The 26,859-nt window shown below is 54.8% G+C and overlaps 2 protein-coding genes across 6 annotated transcripts; one reads left to right on the plus strand and one right to left on the minus strand.

Moving 5' to 3' along the window:
• Positions 1–291: 291 nt before the first annotated feature.
• On the plus strand, positions 292–8,888 carry DDX39A (DExD-box helicase 39A). Of its 2 annotated transcripts, XM_061421890.1 has the most exons (11): positions 292–430; positions 4,380–4,588; positions 4,717–4,844; positions 6,023–6,115; positions 6,479–6,662; positions 7,334–7,452; positions 7,782–7,913; positions 8,009–8,118; positions 8,219–8,363; positions 8,475–8,622; positions 8,738–8,888. In XM_061421890.1, the coding sequence occupies exons 2-11, from the start codon at positions 4,381–4,383 to the stop codon at positions 8,752–8,754; spliced, it is 1,284 nt and encodes a 427-aa protein (XP_061277874.1). In that variant the 5' UTR covers positions 292–430; position 4,380; the 3' UTR covers positions 8,755–8,888. The 2 variants fall into 2 exon arrangements, with proteins under 2 accessions (XP_061277874.1, XP_061277873.1); XM_061421889.1 differs by lacking the exon at positions 292–430 and having other exon boundaries at positions 4,381–4,588; positions 8,219–8,622.
• On the minus strand, positions 3,825–26,859 carry ADGRE5 (adhesion G protein-coupled receptor E5). 4 transcript variants are annotated; one of them, XM_061421877.1, is made up of 20 exons: positions 26,775–26,859; positions 22,294–22,344; positions 21,956–22,075; positions 21,250–21,405; positions 17,884–18,015; positions 17,197–17,343; positions 16,186–16,332; positions 16,054–16,100; positions 15,846–15,923; positions 13,670–13,847; positions 13,479–13,586; positions 12,856–13,070; positions 12,128–12,310; positions 10,963–11,154; positions 10,520–10,746; positions 10,350–10,416; positions 10,122–10,213; positions 9,870–10,038; positions 9,675–9,779; positions 3,825–9,585 (listed from the first exon to the last, which is right to left on the minus strand). In XM_061421877.1, the coding sequence occupies exons 1-20, from the start codon at positions 26,812–26,814 to the stop codon at positions 9,556–9,558; spliced, it is 2,484 nt and encodes an 827-aa protein (XP_061277861.1). In that variant the 5' UTR covers positions 26,815–26,859; the 3' UTR covers positions 3,825–9,555. The 4 variants fall into 4 exon arrangements, with proteins under 4 accessions (XP_061277861.1, XP_061277862.1, XP_061277863.1 ...); XM_061421878.1 differs by lacking the exon at positions 17,884–18,015; XM_061421879.1 differs by lacking the exon at positions 17,197–17,343.

The raw sequence follows: 26,859 nt of genomic DNA on the forward strand, positions 1-26,859 counted from the left end.
TCAAAAACTTTCTTCGGCGTAGAGGCCATATTTCATAAGGGCGAGACACTCACCCTAGACCCACATCACGGCTTCGATTGCCCGTACTAAATATGGTGGCACACGAGCCGGTTACAACCTCGACCACGTGACGGTACGCTCGCAGACGCCCGCTTCGGTCAGCCCACTCCGGCGCCTACTTTTAGATTGACCAATGAATCGGACGTATGAGGCACGCCCCTTTCCCCTCTCCACCAATAGCCTCCAGACACCTTCCGCAAAATCCAATAATCGCTTCCGCCTCTCTTGAATGAAAAGCGAGCGGTCCAGTGAGCTGAGCCTCAGTCGGACGCAGGAGACAGGGAGCACAACAGCGCGTGTCGGGGCTCGAGAACGGTAACCGGAGTCGGGTGGCTCTCTTCGCAGCACGGGGAAGCGAACGAGGAATCAGGTGAGCAGCTGGCCCAGGCGCGGGGCCGCGGTGCGGAGACGTCGGATCTGCGGGCGAGCGGGAGATAAGAGACGCCAGGGGTTGAGGGAAGGAGTCCGGGCGCGAGACAAGGGGAGGCGGGGCGGTTGGGGTGTCCCGAGCGCGCGTTGGCGGCCGTTGGGCGTTAGGGCGCATGCGCGAGGGGTAGACCGGCCGTTGGAACGCGGGTACGAGTCCGCTTCCGGGAGGGGCTGTCATGGCCGCCTGCAGGCTGAACCCCACCTTGGGGCAGAGTCTGCCTGTTCTTGGAAGCCCGAGGCGATTTGGGGAAGGGTCAGGAGGCGACCCGGGGGTCTGGGGCCGCGGAGCGCGAAGCCGGAGCTTGTAGACGTGACGATCTTCAAGATCGAAAGACTCTTCCTCCGTTCTTGCTTTGCGTTTCAGGGGGTGGATTCGTAGTTCCAGAGATTTAGGGCAAAAAAATGATGTTCCAGTAAGGAACAAAGTCTTAAATGAAAATTCTCTTTGGGGGGCACTTCAGGGTGAAAAGGGTACGCGAAAGGGTCTGAGTTGTTACTTAGTCGTCTGTAAGCTTTCAAGTTGATCAGCTCCTGGGGCCTCTGCCACCTTCTCTGGGTGGAGCAAACAGCGCCAAATCCTTTCCTGATCTAATTTGTTTTGATTTTTAGGTTCTCCCTAGCCAGTCCCTAGAAATTTTTGTGTGTCAAGCCTAGTCTGTCATTAAATTTGTCTCCCCATTAAAACAAAAAGAGTTTCTTCGAACTCTTCTCCTAATTTTTGGAATGCACATCTCTTTCCGGATTTGAAGCCCAGAGTAGACAACGCTGCCTGTTTTTATGTCCAAGGCTCCCCCAAGGGTTGGTCCTCCTCTGTAGGGTGATCCATCCTCTTTTCTCTCTTTAACAACGCTCCCACCGTGGTTAACCCCCTTTCATTTGGTGTCTGGTTTTCCCTGCTGCTGGTCCCTTAACTTAGTCCATCTTCTCTGGAGTAACTCGGTCTTGAGCAAATCCTGATTGAGTCACAACTAAAAACCTAATCAGCGATTTCTTATTGTTCAGTGAATTAAGTATGAATGCTCTGGGCCTAACCATCTTGGTTTTCTGCCTCTTGCTTCAAGCAGCCAGTTCTTTCCAACCCCTGAAAGGGTTTGGACTAGTGGTTTCTGGACTGCCCTTTGCTGGCACCTTTTTTCCTCTTTGATGCTTGAAGTGAGCCTTCTTGTTTTCACCAGTAGGAATCCTCAGTACTTGGATTGCCTCTTTCAAGAATCCGATAAGGATACTTGCTTAGCCCCTAAACTCTGCCTTGAGGCCCCGATTCTGATTCCATTCATTCAGCCATTTGCTCTTGAGTGCTTACCTGTTATGTACTAGGTCCTGTTCTGGGTGCTGGGCTGGCATGACTGGAGGGGGTGTTTTTTTAGTTGGACCCAACTTTAGAATATGCCTTTTTGGAACAACAGAACAGCTTCCCTGATGTTCAGTGGGTAAAGAATCTGCCTGCAGTGCAGGAGACACAGAGATGGGGGTTTGATCCATGGGTCAGGAACATACCCTGGAGGAGAAAATGGCAATTCACTCCAGTATTTTTGCCTGAAAAATCCCATGGACAGAGGAGCCTGGTGGGCTACAGTCCATGGTGTCAATAAGAGTTGGAAACAACAAGGTGACTAAACAATGGGAAATGCCTTTTTGAAACAACAGAGGTCTGAAAAAAGTGGGGAAAACAAGTTGAAAGGTGCTGAGGCATGTTTGAGGCTCAGCAGCAAGGCCTGTGTGTGAGGGTGACGGGGGTGACACACTGCATGTAGAGGGAGTCAGGTTGTGCCAGGCTTGATAGGCTGTGGTGAGGACTCTGGTTTACTCTGAACACAGTGGGATCCTGTGGACCGGTGTTGAGCAGAGGAGTGGCTTTCTCTGACTTAGCTTTTTTAGGCTCCCTTCAGCAGCTGAGCGGCATTGAAGGGGGAGTGGGAGATGGAAAGCAAGGAGCCCAACAAGGTGGCTTTTGACATAATCCAGGCAAGAGGTGACAGTGCCCAAGTGCCTATCAGTTGACAATGGCTAAAACAAACTGTAGTATTCCAGTAAAAAGGAATATTCATCAGCCACAAAAAGGAATGGTGTACTGATACACGGCCACAATGTAGAAGAACCTTGAAAAATAACATGAGTAAAAGACGTCAGACTGTCACATGTTGTATGATTCCATTATATGAAATGTTCCAAATAGGCAAATTCATAAAAAGAAAGTAGATTAGTGATTGCCAAAGGGAGTTGGGGGACACAGAATGGTAGCCTAAGGATTCAGTCTTATTGACATGAGGAAATGTGTGCTAAAGATGATTGTGGCAGCAGTTGAAAGTATTTGTGACTGCACAAGAAACCAATAAAATGTACCTTTTAAACAGTGCCTTGTATGACATGTGAATGTCTCCATAAAGCTGCTCTAATCTAAAAAGAAAGGTGATGACAGCCTGGGAACCAGTGACGTAGCAGGGGTGAGAAGTGGCCTGATTGACCTGCTTGACTTTATTGGCTGGAGGGACAGGAAAAGAGAAAAGACAGAACAGTTCAGAGAATGGAGTTGCCTTTTCTCAGATGCGGGTTGAGGGGAGAGGTTGTCCATAGAGAGGCTGCACAGAGGTGGTTAAGGCCCTGGGGCTGCATACTCACAGAGGATGAGTGGCAAAAGGGCCACAAACTGGGCCTGGGACCATCAAAATCCATCTCAGGAAGAGGGACTGTTTTTAGCACTTCCACCCCCTACACTGGGCTTCCCTGATGGCTGAATGGTAAAGAACCCGCCTCCCAATGCGGGAGACGTGGGTTCAGTCCCTGTGTCGGGAAGATCCCCTAGTAGAGGGCTTGGCAACCCACCCTAGTATTCTTGCCTGGGAAATCCCATGGACAGAGGAACCTGGCCGGCTACAGTTCATGTGGTTACAAAGGGAAACGACTTAGCAACTAAATGACAGCAACAACCACCCCCTTGACTGGAGGCTGGGGTGCAACAGGGAGGACAAAAGACAGTATTCTCATGTTTGGGTCCCTTGTAGCCTGCACCCACTAGGTGCTCTGTGTGTCGGAATTAAATGAAGCCAGGAAGTGATCGCACTTTGTATTAATTCTTTTTACCATCTTGGCTGTATTCTTACTGGCTCCAGGCCCAATGGGAGGTCTTTTCATGAGAGCACTTAATTATTCCCTTGTGCAAACCACAAATAGCAGGAGCAGCTGGGGCTGGGTAGACACTGGCGAGCTCACAAGCTCCCATCTCTCCAGCATCCTGGCAGTTGCATCTCCAGGCTCAGGGTGGGGTCCTTGGGGAGTGAAGGGGGAGGGGAGTCCTTGAGACTAGGTGGTCTGAGGCTATTCAGTAGAGCTGAGACTTTGAAGCTGAGAAGGAGGCATTTATTTGTTCAGAGACCAGAAGTAATGCAGCAGAGCCATGCCTGTGGGGCTGGGGTAGAGGCTCAGTGAGTATCAGCAGCCAAATGAGGCTGGGGGTGGCATGGAATGGGGTGAGCAGGGGCCAGAGAGGGAGGTTGCAATTGGAAAGGAATTGGGGTTTCACTTGGTGCACCTGTGGTTGTGGCCTGAAGGGTCCCAGTAGAGGTGAGGCAGCTTGGTGGAGGGTGGTGGAGATGTGGGAACAACAGGTGGAAGCTGGGAAGTGCTACACAGGTAGAGTAGTGGGACCTGCTGTTGGAGTCAGTGGTGGAGGTGAGTTAAAGAGAAATCAGAGAATGATGTCCAATCTTGGCTTCAGTGGCTGGGCGGCCAGACCTGACCCCAGGACCTCACCCACCTTGGACTTGTGTCAGCAGCTCACAGCTTCTGTGCAGCCGGCTCCCTCTTCCCCCTCACTCTGGGAATTTTCCCGCCTGCGTCAGTCACCATTATTGCTTCTCTGAGCCCTGTTCCCCCTCCTCTGTTCTCAGCAGCATGGCGGAACAGGATGTGGAAAACGAGCTTCTGGATTATGAGGAAGATGAAGAGCCCCAGGCACCTCCAGAGAGCGCTCCACCTCCCCCCAAGAAAGACGTTAAGGGTTCCTATGTTTCCATCCACAGCTCTGGCTTCCGGGACTTTCTGTTGAAGCCGGAGCTCCTGAGGGCCATAGTGGACTGTGGCTTTGAGCATCCATCAGAGGGTACGCATCCCTGGGTCCTCCCTTCCTCGGCTCTCCTCACTGCTTCAGCGTGGTCCCCTCAGGTGAGGGGCCTGCACAGAGGGAACGTCCGTCCAGTTTCTGATAGCTCATGTGCTCTCTTCCCTCAGTCCAGCACGAGTGTATTCCACAAGCCATCCTGGGCATGGACATCTTGTGCCAGGCCAAGTCAGGGATGGGCAAGACAGCAGTTTTTGTGTTGGCCACTCTGCAGCAGATCGAGCCCGTCAACGGACAGGTGGGTGGACACCCTCCCTGCTAGGCCCCAGCTTCCTGATGCAGCAGGAATCATGGGTCGTCTTGTTAAAAATCCTTGTTCCTGCATCCTCTTTGTGGACTTTTAAAATTAACTACGGTAATTAGTTCTACTGGAGTAGGAGATGGCAACCCACTCTAGTATTCTTGCTTGGAAAATCTCATGAACAGAGGAACCTCACAGGCTACAGTCCATGGCGTCACAAAGAGTCAGACGCAAGTGAGCAACTTAGCACACACACACTTAGTTGTTACCAGTATCACCCCCAAAATGATAAGCCAAGAGGAAAAACTGAAAAGTGCCCATTCTGACCACCCGGCAAGATGGCTGTTATTTCCAATGTGCTTTTCTGGATCGTTCACATACAGGAAGGTGGTCTTTTTTTTTTTTTTTTTTTTTAGGAAGGTGGTCTTACACCGAACACGGTTTTGTTACTGCTTTTATTGCCGACAGAACACAATTGTCTTCTCATGCCTTGAATGTTGTAGTTCACTACTTGGAGGGGATAATTGCGGTCCTTGCAGGTGTTCTGTTCTTGACATGCTGGGGCACACCTCCCTGGGTGGTGTGTGGGTGCATGAGCCCTTGTTACTGACCTTAGGATGGGTGGTCTCGGAGGGAAGGTTTCATGGGAGGCCATGGTGTGGTCTCAGTCCTTGGCATTGTGGGCCAGGAAGGTGTGGTAGCCTTCCCCTGGTGGTCATAGGCCAGCCAGAGGGCAGGCTCGGGAAGCTGTTAGCATGGAGGGTGTCACCAGCTAGGGGTCTCCCTGGCCTAGGGGGACACACCTGAGTAGCTATAAGGAGACGTAGGGAGGGCTTTCCTGGTGGCTCCAGTGCAGGAGATGCAGGTTGAGTCCCTGGGTTAGGAAGATCCCTTAGAGGAGGAAATGGCAACCATGGACAGAGGAGCCTGATGGGCTACAGTCCATTGGGTCAAAGAGTCAGACATGACTGAGGGACTAAACAAAAACAACAGTAAGCCTTATTACCTGCTAGGGAAAAAATAAGAATATACAGGGAGTGAGCAGCAGCTGATAGACTGGGAGAAGCTGGGGCCACGTGGACTGGACCTTCCAGGGGACCAGCACCAGGGTGGGCTCTGGCCAGGGGAGGACTTCGGACATTGCCTTAAGGGTCTGTTCCCCACCTGCCCCACAGGTGACAGTCCTAGTGATGTGCCACACTCGAGAGCTGGCCTTCCAGATCAGCAAGGAGTATGAGCGCTTCTCCAAATACATGCCCAGCGTCAAGGTGAGTCCCCAGACCGAGTGGGGCGTCACGTGACCCTCTGTAGCCTTGCTGGCCGTGGTGCTGGCCCAGCCGGCATTAACCAGGCTTGGCTGCAGTGGCTGCCTTTGAGGTCTGTGGTGGTTTACGCTCCTTAAAAGCCTGATGAATTATGAATGGCCCCCAGAGGCCTGTGCCAGTCTCAGTCCTGGGGCTGCTTTTCAGTGGAGCTGGGGCCAGGCTCTGAGGCCTCTCCTGTCCCCAGGCACCAGGTCTGGCGTGTCGGTGGGGGCTTTGCAGGGTCATGAACTGAGTGGCCGCAGTCACTGGAGTTGGGTGTGAGCTTTTGGCCACCAGATGGTTGACGGCAGCTTTCTGCCCACATAGGTGTCTGTGTTCTTTGGGGGCCTGTCCATCAAGAAAGATGAGGAGGTGTTGAAGAGAAACTGTCCCCACGTGGTGGTGGGGACACCGGGCCGGATCCTGGCACTTGTGCGCAATAGGAGCCTCAACCTGAGGAATGTGAAGCACTTCGTGTTGGATGAGTGCGACAAGATGCTGGAGCAGCTGGGTGAGTGTCTGCGCCGGGTCTGCGGGCTGTGGAGGCCTCTCGCAGCATCCCCCAGACTTCAGAGCCAGGCCCTGACAGGGCAGGCCAGAGGTTTCCCCAGAGTGGGGTCGTGTGGGTGGCCAGCAGTCAGGTCTCCTGGAAACAGATTTGCGGGCAAATCCTGGCATTTGGCAGAGTGAACTGCGGCTTCAGAGCTAGATCTTGGAGTGGGACCACATGGCCCAAGATAAGCCGTGTCTGGGCACATGTCCATGTTAGCCGAGGACTGTGGCCTTGCCACCTGCTGGTTTAGCTCTAGGCCCCCGCCTGCGCTCAGGGAGCCCTGACAGGGCTGGTGGGAACTGGGGCTTGTGCCTGGGAAGCGGCTGCAGCTCTCACTCCAGCGGCTATCTCTGCCTCAGGCTCCCCACCCTGAAGCGTGGCTGGAGGTGCGCTGGCACGGCTGCTCCGCTCTGGCAGCGTGTAAGTGGATTGCCGCTCCTCCCGCGCCTGTGCTTATTACCCTAAGTCCGGGCCCTCAGGCACCTGGGGCTCCCCCCCTCCGGCCAGTCTGCACTCACACCGCCCTTGTCATGGGGCCAGCTGCTCCCTGGCACAGGTTGGGAGGGACTGGATCCAGTCTTGGGTGGGCGTCATGGTCTGGCAGGCGCTCACGCCCCATTTCTTGCCAGATATGCGGCGGGACGTGCAGGAAATCTTCCGCCTGACCCCCCACGAGAAGCAGTGCATGATGTTCAGCGCCACCTTGAGCAAGGAGATCCGACCTGTGTGCAGGAAGTTCATGCAAGATGTGAGTAATGGCGGAGAGCTCAGTGCGGTAGCTTCAGCCTCCGAGGGTGCAGGCTCTTGCCGCTCGCCAACATCCACGCTGCCCTCATGGCACAAGCATGCTGGAAGGCCGGCGGAGCCTCTTCCTCTCTTGTCAAACTGGGAGCTGAGAGCTTGGTCTACACCTGAACCGGGCCGGACCTTAGATCCAGCTATTGGGAGACAAGTATTGGGGGTACAGAGGCCTCTTTGAAGTATTGCAGCCACGGAGTCACTTTTGGAAGGTTCTGGGCAGGCAGAAGGCCCAGAAGTAAGCCCCGCCTGGCTCTTCCTGCTCTCCTCCCTGCACAGCCCATGGAGGTGTTTGTGGACGACGAGACCAAGCTCACGCTGCACGGGCTACAGCAGTACTATGTGAAACTCAAGGACAGTGAGAAGAACCGCAAGCTCTTCGACCTCCTGGATGTGTTGGAGTTTAACCAGGTGATGCTTCTGCACTCCCGTGGCCTGTGCTGGGGTTCCCCGCCTCGGGGAGGGACTCTGGCCCTGACCCAGGTCTGCCCCTCCCTCCCTCGCAGGTTGTGATCTTTGTGAAGTCAGTGCAGCGTTGCATGGCCTTGGCCCAGCTCCTGGTAGAACAGAACTTCCCAGCTATTGCCATCCACAGGGGCATGGCCCAGGAAGAGCGGTGAGTGTGGGCCGCCCTCAGCCCCTGGCAGGCCCCGTGGAGGGGATGCCACCCAGGGTCCCCGTATCTGATGGCCACCCCTTGTTCTTCTCGCACCTAGCCTGTCGCGCTATCAGCAGTTCAAGGACTTCCAGCGGCGGATCCTTGTCGCCACCAATCTGTTCGGCCGAGGCATGGACATTGAGCGCGTCAACATCGTCTTCAATTATGACATGCCTGAGGACTCGGACACTTACCTCCACCGTGTGAGTGGCCCACGGGGGTGTCCCTTCCCCTCCTGCCCCTTTCTCAGGGTTGGTGTTGGATGGGGACCTCTGTCTATTCTCAGCCTGACCCTTGCTCCTGTCTCCCTGCAGGTGGCCCGTGCGGGTCGCTTCGGTACCAAAGGCCTGGCCGTTACTTTCGTGTCTGACGAGAACGATGCCAAAATCCTCAATGATGTCCAGGACCGGTTTGAAGTGAATGTGGCAGAGCTTCCAGAAGAAATTGACATCTCCACATACAGTAAGTGGCTCAGACAGGGCTGGGGTGCCGGGGGAGGTGGGGGACAGTGGTGGGGCCTTCTGTCCCCACGCCCCCTCCTCACTGGCTTCCCCCGTCCCCCGTGTGTGTCTTACAGTTGAGCAGAGCCGGTAACCGCATGCCCTGACGACCAGAGCCACTCTACTTCCCACGTGCTGCTTCAAGTCCTCTTTCTAGGCGACACTGGGCCTTTCATTTTACTGTTTAAAAGCTGTAGATTTGTGCAAGAATAAGTTTGTATTATGGAAGTCTGGCTCCCACAGTGTCTGTTTCTGTCAGCTCACTGCATTTCATGGACACCAGGGGCCCATGGCCTGGTCAGTGAGCCTCTGGCCAGCAAGACATGCCACCTTCTGTGTCAACATGAGATTTAATTCTTGAAGTGTCAACACTGAAAGGTTTATACAGATTTTAAAAAAACAGGCAATGTCCACAGCCTTCACATCTTTTGAACCCTCTGCCCTGGGGCAGATGGGCCTTAGTACCACGAGCTTTCTTCGGCAAGGAGCTGAGAAGGGCCCTGCCCCTCTCCCACCCAGCCTCAGTCTTAGCTTAACCTAAAAGCAAAGTCTCAGCACCTTGGCCTCTTGTTCTGTAGCAAAGACAGATGACGGGAAAGGGCCAGGCTGGGCACGAGTCCTCATTCTGTCCCGGCCTGGTGTACTTGAGGGGGCTGCCCCTACCCTGGGTGCTGACTGGGGTGGAGCTGAGAGGCAGCAGGAAGTAGGTCCGACCCTCCACCCTTGCTGGGTGTTCAGGGGTTCGGTACCAGACGGTGGCTGTCACCCTCCTCTCCGTGGTGCGTGTGGGGCCCGAGGCAGGAGGGAGCATAGCATAGAGGGAGGAGAGGAGGTCATCTGTGTGTGCAAAAGCTGCTGAGGCCACAGGAGATGCTGGTTGGCCAGATCTGCGCCTTCACATGCCAGACTCTGAGGGCCTGAGGGCCTGGAGAGAAAGGAGCACAGCGTGAGAACGGAGCCCAGAGACCCGGGGGCCTTCTGTCCTGCACCCCTGACCCCAGGCTCAGCCCTTACCTGAGTCTGATTGTGGCTAGAGCCAGACCCAGAGGTGGTTGTGGCAAACTCGGAGTACTTGTTCCCAGCAACCATGCAGGCCCACTTGCGGTACTCCTCTCTCACCTGTGGGGCACAGGGGCCAGGTCAGGGGAGGACAGGCCCCAGGACAGGAGGAGGGGCCCAGCTCCGCCCGCAGCCTGGCCTGCAGCCCACCTTCTTGTTAAGGAGGCAGTACAGCACGAAGAGGAAGAAGCCCTGCAGGCAGTTGAGGATGCTGAAGATGTAGGACAGCACCCAGCTCTCCGGGTCGAAGAGGAGCAGGCCGAAGACCCAGGTGCAGCCCAACACGAAGAGCTGGGCGATGGCCGTGATAGTCAACACCCTGCAGAGAGGCAGCCAGTTGCAGCTGGGGGCCCCACCTCACACACCCACCTCTTCTGTCAGCCCTCCTGTCTGTCTGCTCACCTGGCTTTCTTTAATTTCTTTATGTCAGGGTTGATTTCAGAAAACTTCTGAGTGAGTTTCCAGACAGTAATCACAAAGATGATAGCATTGCCCTGGGCAGGGAGCACAGAATTCAGATTAGGGGGTATCCTTGGAACTTGCAGGGAGAAAGCTGGTACAGGGGCTCAATGTGGAGCCGAGTGCTTCAGATTTTCAAGGGTGTGGGGTGGGGCGAGGTGAGACAGTTACCAAAACGATGAAGGTCACAGGTCCCACAAAACTCCAGAGGAAGCCACCCTCGAAATTCAACCAGCAGCTGGGCAAGAAGGGAGGGTCTGGTCAGCACCCAGTAAGCCCAGAGGGGAGCAAGGGCTCCATGCAACCCCCAAGCCCTGGCCCTCCCACCACCTCGCGCTCACAATTTCTCGCGGCCATAGCCCTTGCTGTAGGCGCCTGCTGAGATGCCCACGATGATCAGAGGCACGCCGTAACCGATCAGGCAGAGCCAGAGCTTTCTCAGGCCTTGGCCCTGGAACACGCGCACCACGAGGAAGTAGAGCTCCACGCCCTCGAGGCTCATCCAGCAGAAGGCGGCCAGGAAGCAGTAGTGCAGCAGCACGGCCACCAGGCGGCAGCGCGTCCCCACCTGCGGGGGCAAGGGCGGAGGGACGGGGCGGTGACGTCAGCGGTGGGCGGGTCCGTGACTGGACTCAGAAGCAGTGAATGGGCGGGGCCGTATGCTTCCGCTGAGGGGAGGCCGACCACCCTACCCAGCTGGGAGTAGGCGCAGCTATTCCACTCCAGGCCCTCGCAGGTCTAGCGCCCAGGTGAGAGTGGGGCGCTCCACGGGGCGGGGCCTCACCTCGCCGCCTTCATTCTCGATGCCCGCCAGGAAGATGGCAGAGCCCACGAAGAGGCAGATGCAGAGGTGCAGGTGCACCGTGGTGCGCGAGCCCTGGATGGGCCGCACCAGCAGGAAGGTGAGGATGCACAGCAGCAGGCAGGCCAGCGACAGCGCCAGTCCCACCTTGGTGATCAAGGCCAGCTTCAGGTCCTAGATGCAGGATGGGGCGGGTGGGACTCCATCAGTACCCTGAGGCCTTCCTGCCCTCCTTGTGGGCCCCACCACCCACACCCACCTGGGACCTGGCCTGCAGGACTCTGATCAGGTGGCTCATCTCCCTCCACCTCCTCTACCATCAACATCTGAATAAACTTACTATGTCTCTCTCACCCTAAACACCACCACCCCTGCACCCATGGGTGCAGCAGGTATCCCCAATTCTTCTGGATGAGTGTCCCACCACACACCCAGACAGTTCTTAGAAGGTCCCCCGTGTATCCTCAATGGCTGCAACCTTCTTTCCCTACACTGATGAGCCCACCTCTCTGACCCTCATCTTCATCTCATCTCTTGCCTCTCCAACACCTCGCTGCAACTATGAGCTCATCAAAACCCACATTTGTGTCCTTCCTGGGCCTTGGGCCTGGACCACCAGCCTCCCCTACTCTGCCTGACCCATTCCAGGTATTCACATGGCCTAGTGTATCTATGGATCCCTCAGGAGCTGTTAGCGATATTTAACAACTTGATGGAGCTTCCCCAGTGGCTCAGTGGTAAAGATTCCACCTGCCAATCCACTAGGAGATGCTGATTTTATCTCTGGGTCAGGAAGATCCCCTGGAAGAGGAAATGGTAGTATTCTTGCCAGGAGAATCTCATGGATAGAGGAGCCTGGCAGTCTACAGTCTGTGGGGTCCTGAAAGAGTTGGACACGACTTAATGACTGAACAACTTGTTGGGGGTGGGCCATCAGAGGGGCACTGGCTGAAGTAAGGCCCGCAGTGCCAGGCCACTCTGTTCAGTTGCTGAGTCATGTGGAGGTCTAGGGCTCACAAGCAAGGGGCTGCATCTGGTCTGTGCAACCATGTGGAACCTCTTGGACCATTCCACTGAAACCAGCTGTCTGTTCTGCCTGAGCCAGCCATGCCACAGTGGGTTTCTGAGGATGGCCCCGTCTGCTCACCTCCACGTCGTAGTGGGCCATGAGGATAGCAAAGCTGCTTAGGTGGCTGCACTGGCAAGTGATGCTTCCGTTGCCCCTGCCCATCTTCCAGCAGCCTGTGGTGGCCCAGGACCCGTTCCCATTGCTGTCTTTCTTCCAGAAGGCACAGATCAGCTCCTGCCGAGGCTTGAGCTCCGGCTGTTCCTAGGGAGAGGCGGTCATAGAAGTTAGCCTGGAACCCTCTCGTGGGTACTGGGCTTGGGTGGACCCCAAAGAGGGCTGCTTCTCCTTTGACACTTGTCTACTGAGCACCGATTGTGTGTGCCAGGCCAGGGGACCCGGGAGTGAACTGGGGAGACAGAAATCCCTGTCCTTCTGGGCTGACATTCTAGTGGGGGAGACAGATAGAAAATAATACACCTAATAAGTAAACTAGATAGTGTGTTAGCAGGTGCTGAATGCGAAAGAAAAGAGCAAAGGGGAAAGGTGAGGTGTGATTAGATTGTAATTTAAACAAGCAGGTCCAGGAAGGCCTAGACAAGTAGGTGACGTGAACAAGTTGACAGGTAAAGGACTGAATCGTGGCGGAAAGGTGCCCCAGGCAGAGGGCACGTGTCAAGGCCCTGAGGCACGTGTGAGGAAGCAGCACAGTGGATGGCGTGGGGGAACGAAGGCTGCTAAGAGACCACAGGGACCTTGGCTATGGGGTGAGCAGTGTGGCTGATTGCCCTCCCCACCCCAGGACTCACATGGAGGGCGAAGGCAAAGGAGACATTGGAGTCGAGTTTCTCAGTGTTCGTGTTGCTCAGAAAGACAGAGCTGACTGCTGAGAGAAGCGTGACCTTGGCACCTCGGACAGGACTCTTGTAGGTCTCTTTCAGCTTCTCCAAGTCCAGTTTCAAAGAGGCATTGGCCAGCAATTTTTTCATGTTCTGACTGGAGAGGATGCCCACCACGGTGGGGCCTGGGGGACAGACATGCTGGCTACCTTCTGCTCTGCTTGCTTCCGTGCCCCATCCTTCCTCTGAAGATGTCTAATTCAAGCTCGCTAGTCTGCCATGATGCCCAGAGTCCCGCCCCAAGGCTCGGTTTCCTGTGGCTGCACATTCTGAAGCTGTGTTGCTGTTGTTCAGTCCCTCAGTCCTGTCCGACTCTTTGCAACCCCATGGACTGCAGCACGCCAGGCTTCCCCGTCTTTCACCATCCCCCGGAGCTTGCTCAGACTCACACCCATTGAGTCAGTGATGCCATTCAACCATCTCATCCTCTGTCGCCCCCTTTCCTCTTTCCCTCAATCTTTGCTGTATCCTAGCCATATCCTAGCTTCTCCCTCCCTTTCCCTGGAGTGCCCGCTCTGGGTGCCTGCCATTACCCGACTCCTCAGCTGCAGCTGCCACGGCCCAGTCCAGCAGCATCCGTGCGTGGCTCTGGCCCACGGTGACGTTCCCTTTCCCCTGCTCCTGGACCACCAGGGACAGCTCTGAGAAGAGAGGAGGCAGTGATCGGGGGCTCCGGGTGTGGGAGGGGGTCCTGGGGGCTGGGCTGGGGAGGACGTGGTCTCACCTGTGTTGTCAAGCGAACGGTAGGTGAAGGAGCCTTTAGGCATGGCTTTGGCCAGTGTCCTCAGGATCTGTTCAAGGCCTGAGAGCAGGTGAGTGACTGTGACGTGCTTGGAAGACTGATCCAGTGACTCCAGGTCTCCTGAGTTTTTCAACAGGTCATCCACTGACCCGACAAGGTCCTGTGGGTAACGAGTGACAGCTCCTGGGTTACTGCACCACAAGGGCGGCCCGAAGGACCCTGCTATCTCACATCCCCTCACCCCACCCCCACAACTGGGGTACACACTGGAGAACCACCTGGGTTGCCTAGGGGACAGAACCAGGGGAATCATCAAGACAGGGCAGTAGCCAGAAGATGAGTAAGGGGGTTGAGCATGTGCCTGTGTGCACGTATTATAACAGCAACAGTGCTTAACATTTATCACGCACTGGCATTATGTCAGGCCCTGTTCTGACATAGAAAGTCTGCGGCTTTTCTGGTGGCTCAGTGGTAAAGAACCCACCTGCCAATGCAGGAGACGCAGGTTCAATCCCTGGGTCAGGAAGATCCCCCAGAGAAGGCAATGGCTACCCACGTCAGTATTCTTGCCTGGAGAATCCCACAGACAGAGGAGCCTGGCAGGCTACAGTCCACGGGGTCGCAAAGAGTCGGACATGACTGAGCGACTGAGCACGCATGCAGGCACTTTCTAAGTCTGCACTGCCCGAAACAGCTGCCCTGAGCCCCAGATGTCACTTGAAATATGGCTCCACGTTGAAATGATAATAGTTTTAATCTATGGGGTTAAATGCAATTTTCACCTTAATTTCACTTACTTCTTTTTTAAAAAAATTAATTTTTTAATTGAAGGGTAATTGCTTTATAGAATTTTGTTGTTTTCTAGCAAACCTCACACTGAATCAGCTGTAGGTATACATATATCCCCTCACTTTTGAACCTCCCTCCTATCTCCCTACACATCCCACCCCTCTAGGTTGATACGGAGCCCCTGTTTGAGTTTCTCTACGTCTGCTTCTCCATTGCTGCCCTACCGTTTTTCTAGATTCCATGCAGGTTAGTATGTGATATGTATCTTTCTCTTTCTGACTTACTTTATTCTGTATAATAGGCTTTAGTTTCATCCACCTCATGAGAACTGACTCAAATGCACCCCTTCTTAGGGCTGAGTAATATTCCATTGTGTATATGTACCACAACTTATCCATTCATCTGCCGACGGACATCTAGGTTGCTTCCGTGTTCTAGCTATTGTAAATAGTGCTGCAGTGAACAATGGGATACATGTCTTTTTCAGTTTTGGTTTCCTCAAGGTATATGTCTAGGGGTGGAATTGCTGGGTCATATGGTGGTTTTATTCCTAGTTTTTTAAGGAATCTCCATACCATCTTCCATAGTGGCTGTATCAATTTACATTCCCACCAACAGTGCAAGAGGGTTCCCTTTTCTCCACACCCTCTCCAGCATTTATACTTCTACTCTTTAAATTTATTCTTAACCTTTATATTTTAAAAATGCAGCTATTGGAAAAATCCAAATGACATAAAGGGCTCACATATTTCTCTTTTAAAAAGTTTATTATTATAATCTTTTTAGAGGCTCAATATTTCTACCAGGCCAAGCACATATGACATATAGTATTTATATTGTATGCCAGGCAGTTTTCTTTGAGACTCACTCCTATCAGTTCATTTAAACCTTTCCCAACTGAACTGAGGTTCAGAGAGGGGGAGTCACTTGCCTGAGGTCACACAGCAAGAACTGGCAGTGGGTGGGATGAGGGGTATTTGAACTCTGTGGCCTTGCTCCAAAGGTGAATTCTCAACTGCTCCATTTCATTGACATTATATTCCTCTCAAACGTGTGTGTTTGTGTGTGTGTGTGTGTGTGTGTGTGTGTGTGGGCTTCCCTGGTGGATCAGTGGTAAAGAATCCACCTGCCAATGCAGAAGACACAGCTTGGGTCAGGAAGATCCCCTGGAGAAGGAAATGGCAACCAACTCCAGTCTTCTTGCCTAGAGAATTCCATGGACAGAGGAGCCTAGAGGGACTGAGCAACTAAATAATAGCAATCCGTGACTTTTGTATACAGATGTATGCGTTTGACCAGAGGCCTCTGCTTGGGCATCTCCATTCACACTGAAACATCCTCCAGCCATCCCACACTGTCCTGCCCTTACCTGCATGGATTTCTTGGCCATGGCTGGTTTGAAGTCTCTGCTCATTTTCTGGACTCTTTCAAAGAAGGCAGAGAGACTCTGGAGAGAGGGGAAAGGTGGGGAAGTCAGAGAGTTTCATCCTGGGTGGGGGAGCTTCGGGGAAAATGAGTGATCAGGGTGAGCTGGTTGGAGGGATTTTTTGTCGCTGGTCCCCACTGGGGCCACTTACCCGGCTCTTGATTCCAGGGGGAGCGGTCCAGGCGGGGAAGGAGATCTCTGCAGGGGACAGGACAGCAGTTCATTAGCTGTGGCAGTGTCTGTTTGCTGTGGGCGGGGCCTGGGGTCAGGGCAGGACAGGTACCTTTACAGATGGTGTCCTTTTGCTTATCCTTGAGTCCAGGTTTAGGCTCCCAGCCTTGGCGGCAGTGGCATGTGTATGAACTCACAGTGTTGACACAGACGGTGGAGTTGTGACACTGATGCTGCCCAGAGCTGCACTCATCCACATCTGGGGACAAGAAGGAGGAGGTCAGGCTCTGCCCCAGCCCTGTGAGGCCCCTGTCCTCCTTGTGCCCCACTTTTTACCCATATTAGTCCCCCAGGAGGTGACACCACCCGGTGTCCGCACATCGAGTGGTGGACACTAAGGTTATTTATGGGAAGTGTGCGGAGTTCTGACACACAGCAGATAAGCCCCACAGATAGGCAAGTTGTGAAAATACTGAAGTATCTTTTCTCGTGATTAGAAAAGACCCTGATGCTGGCAAGAGGAGAAGCGGACGACAGAGGATGATATCACCTACTCAATGGACATGATGTTTGAGCAAACTCCGGGTGATAGTGAAGGCCAGAGAAGCCTGGCGTGCTGCAGTCCATGAGCTGGCAAAGAGTCCGACAGGACTTAGCAACTGAACAACAATTAGTTGCTGCCCAGAGTCCCTGGGAGCCTTCCCCTTCGTACCCCAGCTCCTTCTCCAGGACCCCCCAGATCTCACATTTAATTAACACATTAATCACATTTAATTAACAAGAATTAGTGCCTGGCATAGCAGGACACCTCCAGCATTCATTCTGTTTGGTTTGTGCGGGTGCCACTGAATATGTGATTGGATGTTTTGAGTGTGGGTCTCCAAGAGTGTGGGCTTCCTAGGTGGCTCAGTGGTAAAGGCTCTGTCTGCCAGTTCAGGAGCCCCAGGAGATGTGGGTTTAATCCCTGGGTCGGGAAGATCCCCTGGAAGAGCTAATGGTAACCCACTCCAGTATTCTTGCTGGGATAATGCCATGGACTATAGTCCATGGGATCGCAAAGAGTCGGACAAGACGAATTGAGCATGCACGCACACTCCAAGAGTGTAGCATCTGAGCTCCGAACCTTCACAGACAGTGTTGTTTGGGCCATTGGGGGATCCAGCAATAGGCTTCCAGCCGGGGCGGCAGCGGCATTCATAGCTGCCCACGGAGTTGAGGCAGTGGGTGGAGCTGTGGCATGGCTTTTTCCCTGAGGTGCATTCATTCACATCTGAGGACAAAGCCAGAAGGTCAGCGCCACCGCCACTTCCGCTTCTCACTGCCCAGTACCAAGGACCCCACTGTGACTGCACATGTCAGCACCTGGTGACCTGCAACTTGACTCTTAAAACACCTGTAAGATGGGCGTGGTAGGGGCCATGGTCCTCAGTTTATAGGCAGAAAAACTAGGAGTGAAACTGAGTCACAGGGGCTGGACTTCCAGACCAAGGATTCTTGCCTCTGGGGCCCTGGACCAAAGTTCCCCTTCTAGGAACCGGAAGTGAGAGCTTCCTCTGCTCGAATGTGGCAGATGTGGAAGGGGTGAGGTCTGGGAGATGTTCACAGAGCCAAGTTTGGGGCCCGAAGTCTCTGCTGTCTCCCTGGTCTGTGGTAGGACCATTCGGGGAGGCGATCTGCAGGCAGGGCCCTGGCAGACCCTTGTCATCACAGGAACCCGAGTCTCTTCTCTCTGCTGCTTGGGCTCTGGGAACAGCCTCGGCTCCTTCCCCAGCTCCAGGCCTGCCTCACTCTTTCTTCCTGGGGTCTCTACCTGTGCAATGCCTCAGGTCCTCTGGGCTGAACTCCAAGCCAGGTGGGCACTGGCAGGTGTAGTTACCCTCAGTGTTGATGCAGACGCTGCGGCCTTTACAGACTCGGGGTCTGTGCTGACATTCGTCCACGTCTGCAAGGGGAAGGAGAGCATGATGGATACCTGCTGCTGTGGACAGCCTTCGAGCATGGAGTTTGGCCACCTTTTCTGGTATAGAAGGATCCAGAAGGGCCCACTCTCTCTCCCCTGGTGAGTGGGGGCCTTTCCTCATTCACACGGAGGCATCCTATGGTGAGCATGGTGGCCCACATGTTCTGTTGTCCAGATGTGGCCCAAGTCCTACCCGTCTGCCAGCTCTGGCTCCCTCAGCCTCCCTGGGAAGCTCCCAGCTTGGATGGGAACATCACAGCTGCCTGTGTCCCAGTCTGAGGATTTGGACGAAGGACTGGGTGGGTCTTCCTGGAAGCCGAGCGCAGCTGTGTTCCCTCAGCAGGGCCCATCTTGGCTTCTAGTGATGGACTTTGTCCTGACTCCCCCAGGGCGAGTGCTGCCATCAGAGTTCTCCTTAGATCCTGCTGACTCCGGCAGGACAGCACTCTCCTGTCCGTGCTAACTCTGAGGCTCCAGCTCCATGAAGATGGACCAAGATCCACCCCTGAGTCAGGCTGCTCAATGACAATGTTTTGGGGCAGTGGCATGGAAAATGAGGATGACAGAAAAAGGTCAGGGCCACCCAGGCAGTGGGCACCAGGCCGTGTTCGACAGTGGGGCTGATGTCTGGCCAGGCAGCCTTGGGGCTAAGAAGGTACCTTTTTCTGATTCCCATGAAGGCTTCCCCCAGACTGGCAGGAAGTGGTAAGAATCCATATCTGAGCAAAGTTCACAATGAGCAAAGGCTGGATGGCTGGAGCAGGGAGCAGGTGCCCTTGGGTGAAGGGTGGCAGGTGTTTCTGCCATCTTGGCACTTGGCCTCCCACTAGAGACGTAGGCCTGTGCATCCTGCTGGGTGGGGCTCAGCCTCCACCTTCTCTCCCGACATGGTTTGGGTCACTGTGGGGCCTGGATTGGTCTCCTCAGTAAAGGGTCAGGCCAGGGGCAGTGGTCTTTGACGACGTCTCATCATCTGGTCCAGATGGAAGCCTCTTTGTTCGACTGACTCTTGCAGTGGGTTGGGGGTTGATGTCACCCTGGGACACCCCTGACACAACATCCTCCCGGGCCTCGGTCATCAGAACTGCCTCAGGTCTGTGAACCGCAATTACTGGGGAGGGTCAGGGTGGAGCCTTGGGTGGGGCGGGGAAATAGATGGAGGCTGAGAAGCTGAGATGTGGGGTCAGGGTGACAGAAGGCGTCTTCTCCAGGCAGGTTGCTGGGCCAGGGGCGTGGCCAGCCGGGGACAGTGGACTGTTCCTTGAATCTCCTCCTTCAGCATTTCTAGACAGGTCCCCAGAGTCCACCACAACCCAGGGTGGACTCACCCTGGGTCAGAGGCCCCAGTGGGGGCAGGTCTCCTTCCAGCAGTCATTAACAATGGCGAAGAGGACAGATACGGTTCCGGGACACATGGTGCTGTGACCGCACTGAGTACCTTGAATGTCACCCCCATGGCAGTGGGGTGGATGTTCTGAACATTGAGAAGAGCCCCTCTGCAGAGGTTCTGAGCCTTGGGGTTCAGAGAGGGCTGGGAGACCAGGTAGATGCACAGGATGGCCCTCTGATGCCAGAGAAAGTGGGATGAGGAAGCCAGGGAGCAGCCCCAGTCGTCTGCCCATAGCAGATCCCACGGCCTGGACACGGATGACACGTGCTCAGGTGCAGCAAAGGCTGGAATGCTGAGACGGGGTTGCACAGACAGTCCAGCTGAGCCCGCCAGAGAGCTAGGTCTTCAGGCGGCAGGCTTTAGTCCCAGTCAGTAGGCTGCTCTCTGCCTGGCACCCTCCTTGAGGCCCTTGGAGGTCCCTCTCCCAACTCGCTCTTGTTCATGCGTGTCTCTAGAGGAACTCACAACAGTGGGTGGGCGGCACACCCAGTCCAGATACTGAGTGGGATCCACGACCACCACGTACTGTTGTGCAGGCTGGTCACTGCACAAGGGTATCCAGCCAAGGAGGCAGGTGAAAACCAGCTCACACTCCATTCCCCAAACACACGGTTCAATGGGATGACAGGGAACTTTTCCCTATTCGTGTGAAGGCTCTGGCCAGGCCACATGTTTCAAGCACAACATCCACCCACAGAGGACCCTGTGAACCAGCAGAGACCCCACAGATGCAGGACCCCTCTTCCCTGTGAGGCTGTGCCTCCCTCTATCTGCAGGGCAGGAGGGAAGGGGCTGGGACCAAGGTTGCGGGCTCTTCTCTGTGCAGCAGAGTGGGTCAAAGGACCCTCCTCAGAGTCCTCTGGATCCTGGGCTCAGCCCCTTCTCACCTCCCACCTTCCCTTTCCTCCCCTCCCCATCCTCTGTATTCAGGTCTAACCATCTTCATGGAGCCCTCTCTGGAGTCCTGTCTGCCCACTGCTGGTCTCCTCTGCCCCTTCCCCTGCCTATCTTCTCCCACTGGAAAGGGGGCAAAGCCTAGTGATGTATGGAGGCCAGGCTCCTCCTGGGTCCCTGGTGAGGGAGTGGACAGGACAGCTGCTCCTGAGCACCCACCCTGGGGCACAGCCCCCAGGGATGCCCATCCTGGAGAGGATGAGTTAGAGCATGATGACCATAATTTAAAATGCCAACGGCCCTCACTGTTTTGTGCCTTGTTATTCTTATTATTATTATTTATACCCCAGCAACTCTATGAGGTAAACACCACTGTCACCCCCTTTTTACAGATGGGTAAACTGAGGGACAGGGCAGTGAAGTAACTTGTCCAAGATCACACAGTTAGTAAAAGGCAAAGCTACTTTTGTTGTTATCTGTAAAAGACACTCTTTTTGTTTGTTTGTTTAAAGCATAAACTCACAATTACATTATCACATCTCACATGTTAATGACTCCTCTTTTTTTTTTTTTTTGGCTGAGCTGTGCAGCATATGGGATCTTAGTTCCCTGGCCAAGGATTGAACCCATGTCCTGTGTATTGCAAGGTGGATTCTTAACCACTGAACCACCAGGGAAGTCCCAAACAGTGATTTCTGAATCAGCATCCTGGCTAGTGTCACACACAGAGCGATCAGGGGGCAAAGCCAGGACCTGGGCCCCTGGTTCATCATGCCACCCCACCTCTCCGTGCAAGTGGCACAGGCATAGGTACACCTTTCCTAACGCAGACCTGGGTGCCACACCTGTAACCAGGATGCTGCAGGAAGGACTCAGCATTTGAGGCCCCAAACCTCAAGAATGAGAGGCGGGAAGCACAGCCTCATTCTTACCTCGACATGTGTTCTCACTCTCATTCCGGAAGATCATTGCCCCAGAAACAGGCTCATAGCCTGGGCTGCACGTGCAGTAGTAGCCCCCTTCCGTGTTCTGGCAGTCTGCTGAACTTCCACAGTCCACTTGTGAGGGTGGGCCACACTCGTTGATGTCTGGAACACAACAGGGCAAGGGGTCACCTCCCAAAGGCACGAGTTTGGTCAGTGCAGAGATTCCCAACCCCTACCTGACTCCCCAGCTTTGGGCCTGAAGTTTAATCAGTATACTTTTAGAAAGAATTAGACTCTCTTAGGCCATACTGCTGAGACTGGGCTGTGGCTGGAGCAAGCCATTCCTAAAGCTTGTGCAATCAGCTCTGTTCTTCTTGGCCCTCTGGCTGTCACCCCGGATTGAGACACAATGGGAAGTGCTGAACTGGGGTGTGGGTAGAAGCCCTGTGTCCCCCTCCTCAGTTCTCAAAGGACAAACTGAGGCACAGACTCCAGACTCCTGGAGACCCAGCTGTGCTCTCTCTAGGAAGCCATGTGTATTCATGTCTCGTCTGTCCATCTTCATATCTTTTCCTTTCTCTTTTTTTCTATCCTTGATGATGGACCTGAGGACAAAGGCTGAGGCCCCCAAGCAACACCCATGTCCCCCAGAAACACTGGACTGTACCCCACAATCTCTGCATGTCACGCCATCACCCCCAAGCTGCCATACCGTCACAACTCTCCAAGGGGTCGGTGAAGATCTCCCCAGAAAAAGAAATGAATCCTGGAGCGCAGCGGCAGGCAGTGCCATTGACACATGAGGAGTTTGGAGGGCACCGCAGAGCGCAAGCTGTAGGGATGGAGACCTTGGTCAGAAGGTGAGGGCTGAGCCAGGGGCTGGGGACGGGGACAGGATCAACTCCAGGAGACGGGGTGTTGGGGAGGCGTGACCCTGGCCTTCCCCCTGTAACGGGTTTGTCTCCTGCTTGGGCTGAGCGGTGCGGGCGGAAGTCTAGGGCCCCTTCCCCAGGCTCCAGCTGTGGACCACGTTGCTCCCAGCAGACTCACCCTTGCTGTTCTGGGATCCAACTTCCGACAGAGTCAGCAAGAAGCACAACACTGGAACAGAGAGGGCGGGGCGTCAGAGGGGCCACCGGCAGGGAAGGGCAGATGCAGTCCCCAGAGTAACGCAAACGAGGAAGAGAGGGCTCTCAGCCCCTCCCAGGCTTGGGCTCTGTCTCTGTCTGTTGCTCAAGGAGAAAGTGGGTACGTGGCATCTGCCTGCGAATGAACACCCATGGCCAGGGGATCTGCCACCTGTCACCTGGAGGTGGGTTTCAGAAACTGAGGGATGGCAGGCTTCCCTCGTAGCTCAGTGATAAAGAATCCACCTGCCAATGCTGGAGACATGGGTTCAATCCCTGGTCTGGGAAGAACCCATATGCCACGCAGCAACTGAGCCCATGTGCTACAACTACGGAAGCCCGAGAACTCTAGAGCCTGTGCTCAACAAGAGAAGCCGCCACCATGAGAAGCCCACACACCACAGCTAGAGAGCAGTTCCCGTGAGCCACCACTAGGGAAAGCCTGTGCCCAGCAACACAGACGAAGCACAGCCAAAGAGAAAGAAACTGAGGGATGAGGAAGAGTTCCAAGCACCAGGGGGTCCCAGCTCCCGGGGACCGGTGTGGGCAGCAGCTCAGTAATCAGACTGGAGCCAGGCAGCCCCAGGTCTCAGACTGTGGTCAAGCGACCTCATCTCTCAGAGCCTCAGCTTCCCTTTCTGTGGAGTGGGGATGATGACAGGACCCATTTCCTAGAATACTGTGAGAATTAAGCCTGCAGATATCGCCTGGTGCACCAAAGTGTACTGTCATCAACGTTTCTTTTCTTTAAGTCATATTGGAGTACAGTTGATTTATAGTGTTGGGTTAATTGCAGGTGAACAGCAAAGTGATTCAGTTATACGTGTACATATATTCATTCTTTTTCAGATTCTTTTCCCATAGAGGTTATCACAGAATGTTGAGTACAGTTCCCTGGATAACGTTTCTTTATGTAAGGAGAGGGCTGGATCAGGCAGTTTTCTCAGATTCCACCCCCAACACTGAATCTAAGATCCTCCAGCTCCCATACCCTTCCTCAGGGACACAGGTTCACCCACCCCACACCCGTGTCGGTCAGTCCTGATGGCTTTCTTGGGACCCAGTGGCGACATTTAACCCTGGGCTGCCCCTGCCCCCACCCCAGTGCACAGGAAGATGCTGTGGGTTCACACTGGGGGTGTTGCTGGAAGGGGGTCCTCTCTGGCTGTACTTACCACCCAGGGGCACCCCATTCTCAGGGCCTCTTCAAGTCATCAGGGCCTTTAGAGATGGGGATCTCCTTACGATTCACCAAAGAGAGACAGACAAGAAGACATGGAGAAAAAATAGAGATGAGAGAGAGGGAGAAAGAGAGAGATGGAGACAGAAGAGGAGAGACAAATGGAGAGAAACACAAAGGCAGAAGTTCAGGCAGTGATAGAGATGGTCAATCCTAAAGGAAGTCAACCTTGCCTACTCGTTGGAAGGACTGAAGCTGAAGCTCCAGGAACTTTGGCCACTTGAGGGGAAGAGCCGACTCATCGGAAAAGACCCTGATGCTGGGACAGACTGAGTACAGGAGAAGAGGGTGACAGAGGATGAGATGGTAAGATAGCATCACCAACTCAATGAACACAGATTTGAGCAAACTCCGGGAGACTTTGGAGGACAGAGGAGCCTGGCGTGCTATAGTTCATGGGGTCACAAAGCGTGGGACACGACTTAGTGACTGTGCAACAACAGAGAGATGGACAGAGAAATAGGGAACTCCGCAAGAGAGAAACAGACGTGGCCGAGATTGGACAAAGAAACACAGAGATGTGGAGACTGAGAGGGAGATAGGGAAACAATTAGGAGGCGGGGATGGAAACAAAGGGGGAGGGAGGGGGAGGACAGTTCAGCCGCAGGGGGAAGCATGGAGGGCTTGGGGGAGGCAACCGGTCCCTGCCCACCTGAGAATGCTGTAGGAGGCAACACAGACCCCAACAATCCAGGGAGACCCAGAAGAGGGCAGTGGGCGGACGGATAGGGCAGGAGGAAGGGCAGGAATGAGTCACTTCCTGGGCCAAGGGAAAGCATGACTCACACACAGCTCGTTGCCCCTGGAGCGAGCTTCCAGGGGAATTCTGGGGTCTGTCATTGTGAGCCCGGCTTGAAGGGCTGTGAGGGGTCAGCAGACTGGAGGGTCCCCTGGCCACTCAGTCCCTAGGTCCAAACTTGATACCCTTAGGTTGGCGGTGGGCATGGAGTCCCTCCCAGAAGCCCTCTCAGCAAGGGTAAACTGAGGTTGGGATGCCCTTCCCCTTCCTCGTTTGAGGATTTCTCTCGTCCTCCTCTCAGGTCACAGGGCTTGGCTAGCTCCCCCCTCTGCTGGGACTCAGTTCCTCTTTGCAGGACAGACCCAAAATTATTGCCGCACCGCCCCTCCCCTTCCCCACCGCAGCAGGATTATGCAGCCTGGGCTGATTTGCCCCCATTTCCCAACTTCCTGCTCACAACTGCCCTGTTTGTGTCCATTCTGCAGATGGACAGATTGAGGCCTGGAGCCCAGAAAAGGCTCAGGAAGAATCTGGTGAACAGAGGAGCTTGGGAAAGGTGGGACTGGGGCTTTCCTGGTGGTTCAGTGATAAAGAATACACCTGCCAGTGCAGGAGACATGGTTTTGATCCCGAACTGGGAAGATCCCACATGATGAGGAGCAACTAAGTGCGCCACAACTTCTGAGCTTGTGCCCTAGAGCCCGGGAGGTACAATTACTGAGCCCGCGTGCCTCGAAGAGCAGCCACTGCAATGAGAAGCCCGTGCACCGCGACGAGAGAGTAGCCCCGGCTGACAGCAGCTAGACAAAAGTCCTCGCAGCAGTGAGGACCCAGCAGAGCCAAAAATAAATAAAAAACAAAAAGTGACAACACTTAAACAGAAAAGGTGGAATGGGGTCAAGTTTCCCAGACCCTGCATGGGGGTGGGACAGTTCTTCTGAGCCCCGTGCCCTCCGCCAGGGCAGGGTTGGGCTCTGCTCCCCCACCACAGAGGCTCCCAGGCCACAATTTCTCCATCTGGGTCCTTGGAGGTCGCCCAAACAGGAGCTGGGAGAGGCGCTGCTGGTCATCTGCGCCCAGTCCCATCTGGTTTGCATTCCCCCTGGCGAGCCCTGAGTGGTTACATTCCTGGGGTGGGGGCAGGACAGGCAGCCTCTCTTTGCTCCTCCTCAGACCCTCCAGTCTCCCCCCAGACCAGCCAGTGAAATAATAACGTGCGTGTGCTCAGTCGTTTCAGTAGTGTCTGAACCCTTATAGACTGCAGCCCACCGGGCTCCTCTGTCCATGGGATTCTCCAGGCAAGAGTACTGGAGTGGGTTACCATGCCCTCCTGCAGGGAATCTTCCAGACCCAGGGATCCAACCCACATCTCCTGCATCGCAGGTGGAATCTTTACCGCTGAGCCAATAAAAATATTGTTTACTTAATTCTTTCTGTAAACTAGGAATAGTTTGCTTTGGAACTCACTTAACACAGCCCAGTAAGGTGAAGATTGGTCTTACCCCATTTTACAGATGTGCAAAGTGAGGCTCAGAGGCAGTGAGATTCAGCTCCAGTGACACACCGCTTTCCCCTCCATCAGGTGTGCCCCACACAGACTCCTCTTTCTAGCTTCCCCGCCCGGGAGCCACTGAGCTTATGCCTGCCAACCTGGGCCAGCACGGGGAATCCCGTCCCAGGGCGACCTGGGAAGCCCGGGTTGGTACCCCAAGGGCCATTTCTTCATTCTCTTTGTTGCTTGGTTGCTTAGGCAACCAGCTGCCCAGATAACCGTTAGAGCCACCCTGGGTGGGGCGGGAAGGGAGGCCCTGGGGAAGTCACAGCAAAAGTTCAAACCTGCCACCAGCGCCGGTAAAACCTTTTCCACCCACCTGCAGCTGAATCTCAGCTGGATCCGGGGGAGCGAGAACGAGGGTCTCTGGGGCTGATTTTGCCACTGAGACAGTGTGGGACATGTTGGGGGTACCCCCACCTGGCAGTGAAGAGGTCCCGCCCCCCAGTCCTCCAGCCCCCTAGGATCTCCCTACAACCTGTGTTAAGAGCCGCCACCTGTGTGTGTGTGTGTGAGAGAGAGACAGAGATAGAGAGGGTCTCAGCGCTCCTTTTTGCCCCTCCTCCTTCCCCAAACCTGTCTCCCACTTTGGGAGCAGTTCAGAGAGCTCAGAGATTTCTCTGGGAGACAGGGACAGGCTCTAGAAAATGCTGGGGGATCCTGCTACCGTGAAGGGGTGCCTGGCCCCTGGCCCCAGGCCCCCTCAGCACCCGCCCCCACGCCCGGCCATGTGACTCCCTTCCAGGCTGGCCCCATAGCTGCCAGCTGCACCTCGCATTTCTCCAGGGAAAAGAGGGCGCGGGGGCACCACATGGTGCTGCCGGGGGCTCCCTGGCCGCTTGCCGCGACCCCTCAGGGCCCCAGAGCGCTCACCGTGAAAGAGAAGAAAGGGGCCGCCGTGGGGGCCTCCCATGGTCCGAGCTGCCGCAGGGGAAGCAGAAGATGGGGCAGGGCTGTT

The sequence above is a fragment of the Bos javanicus genome, chromosome 7 (genome assembly GCF_032452875.1).
Source record: "Bos javanicus breed banteng chromosome 7, ARS-OSU_banteng_1.0, whole genome shotgun sequence".
Lineage (NCBI taxonomy): Eukaryota > Metazoa > Chordata > Mammalia > Artiodactyla > Bovidae > Bos > Bos javanicus.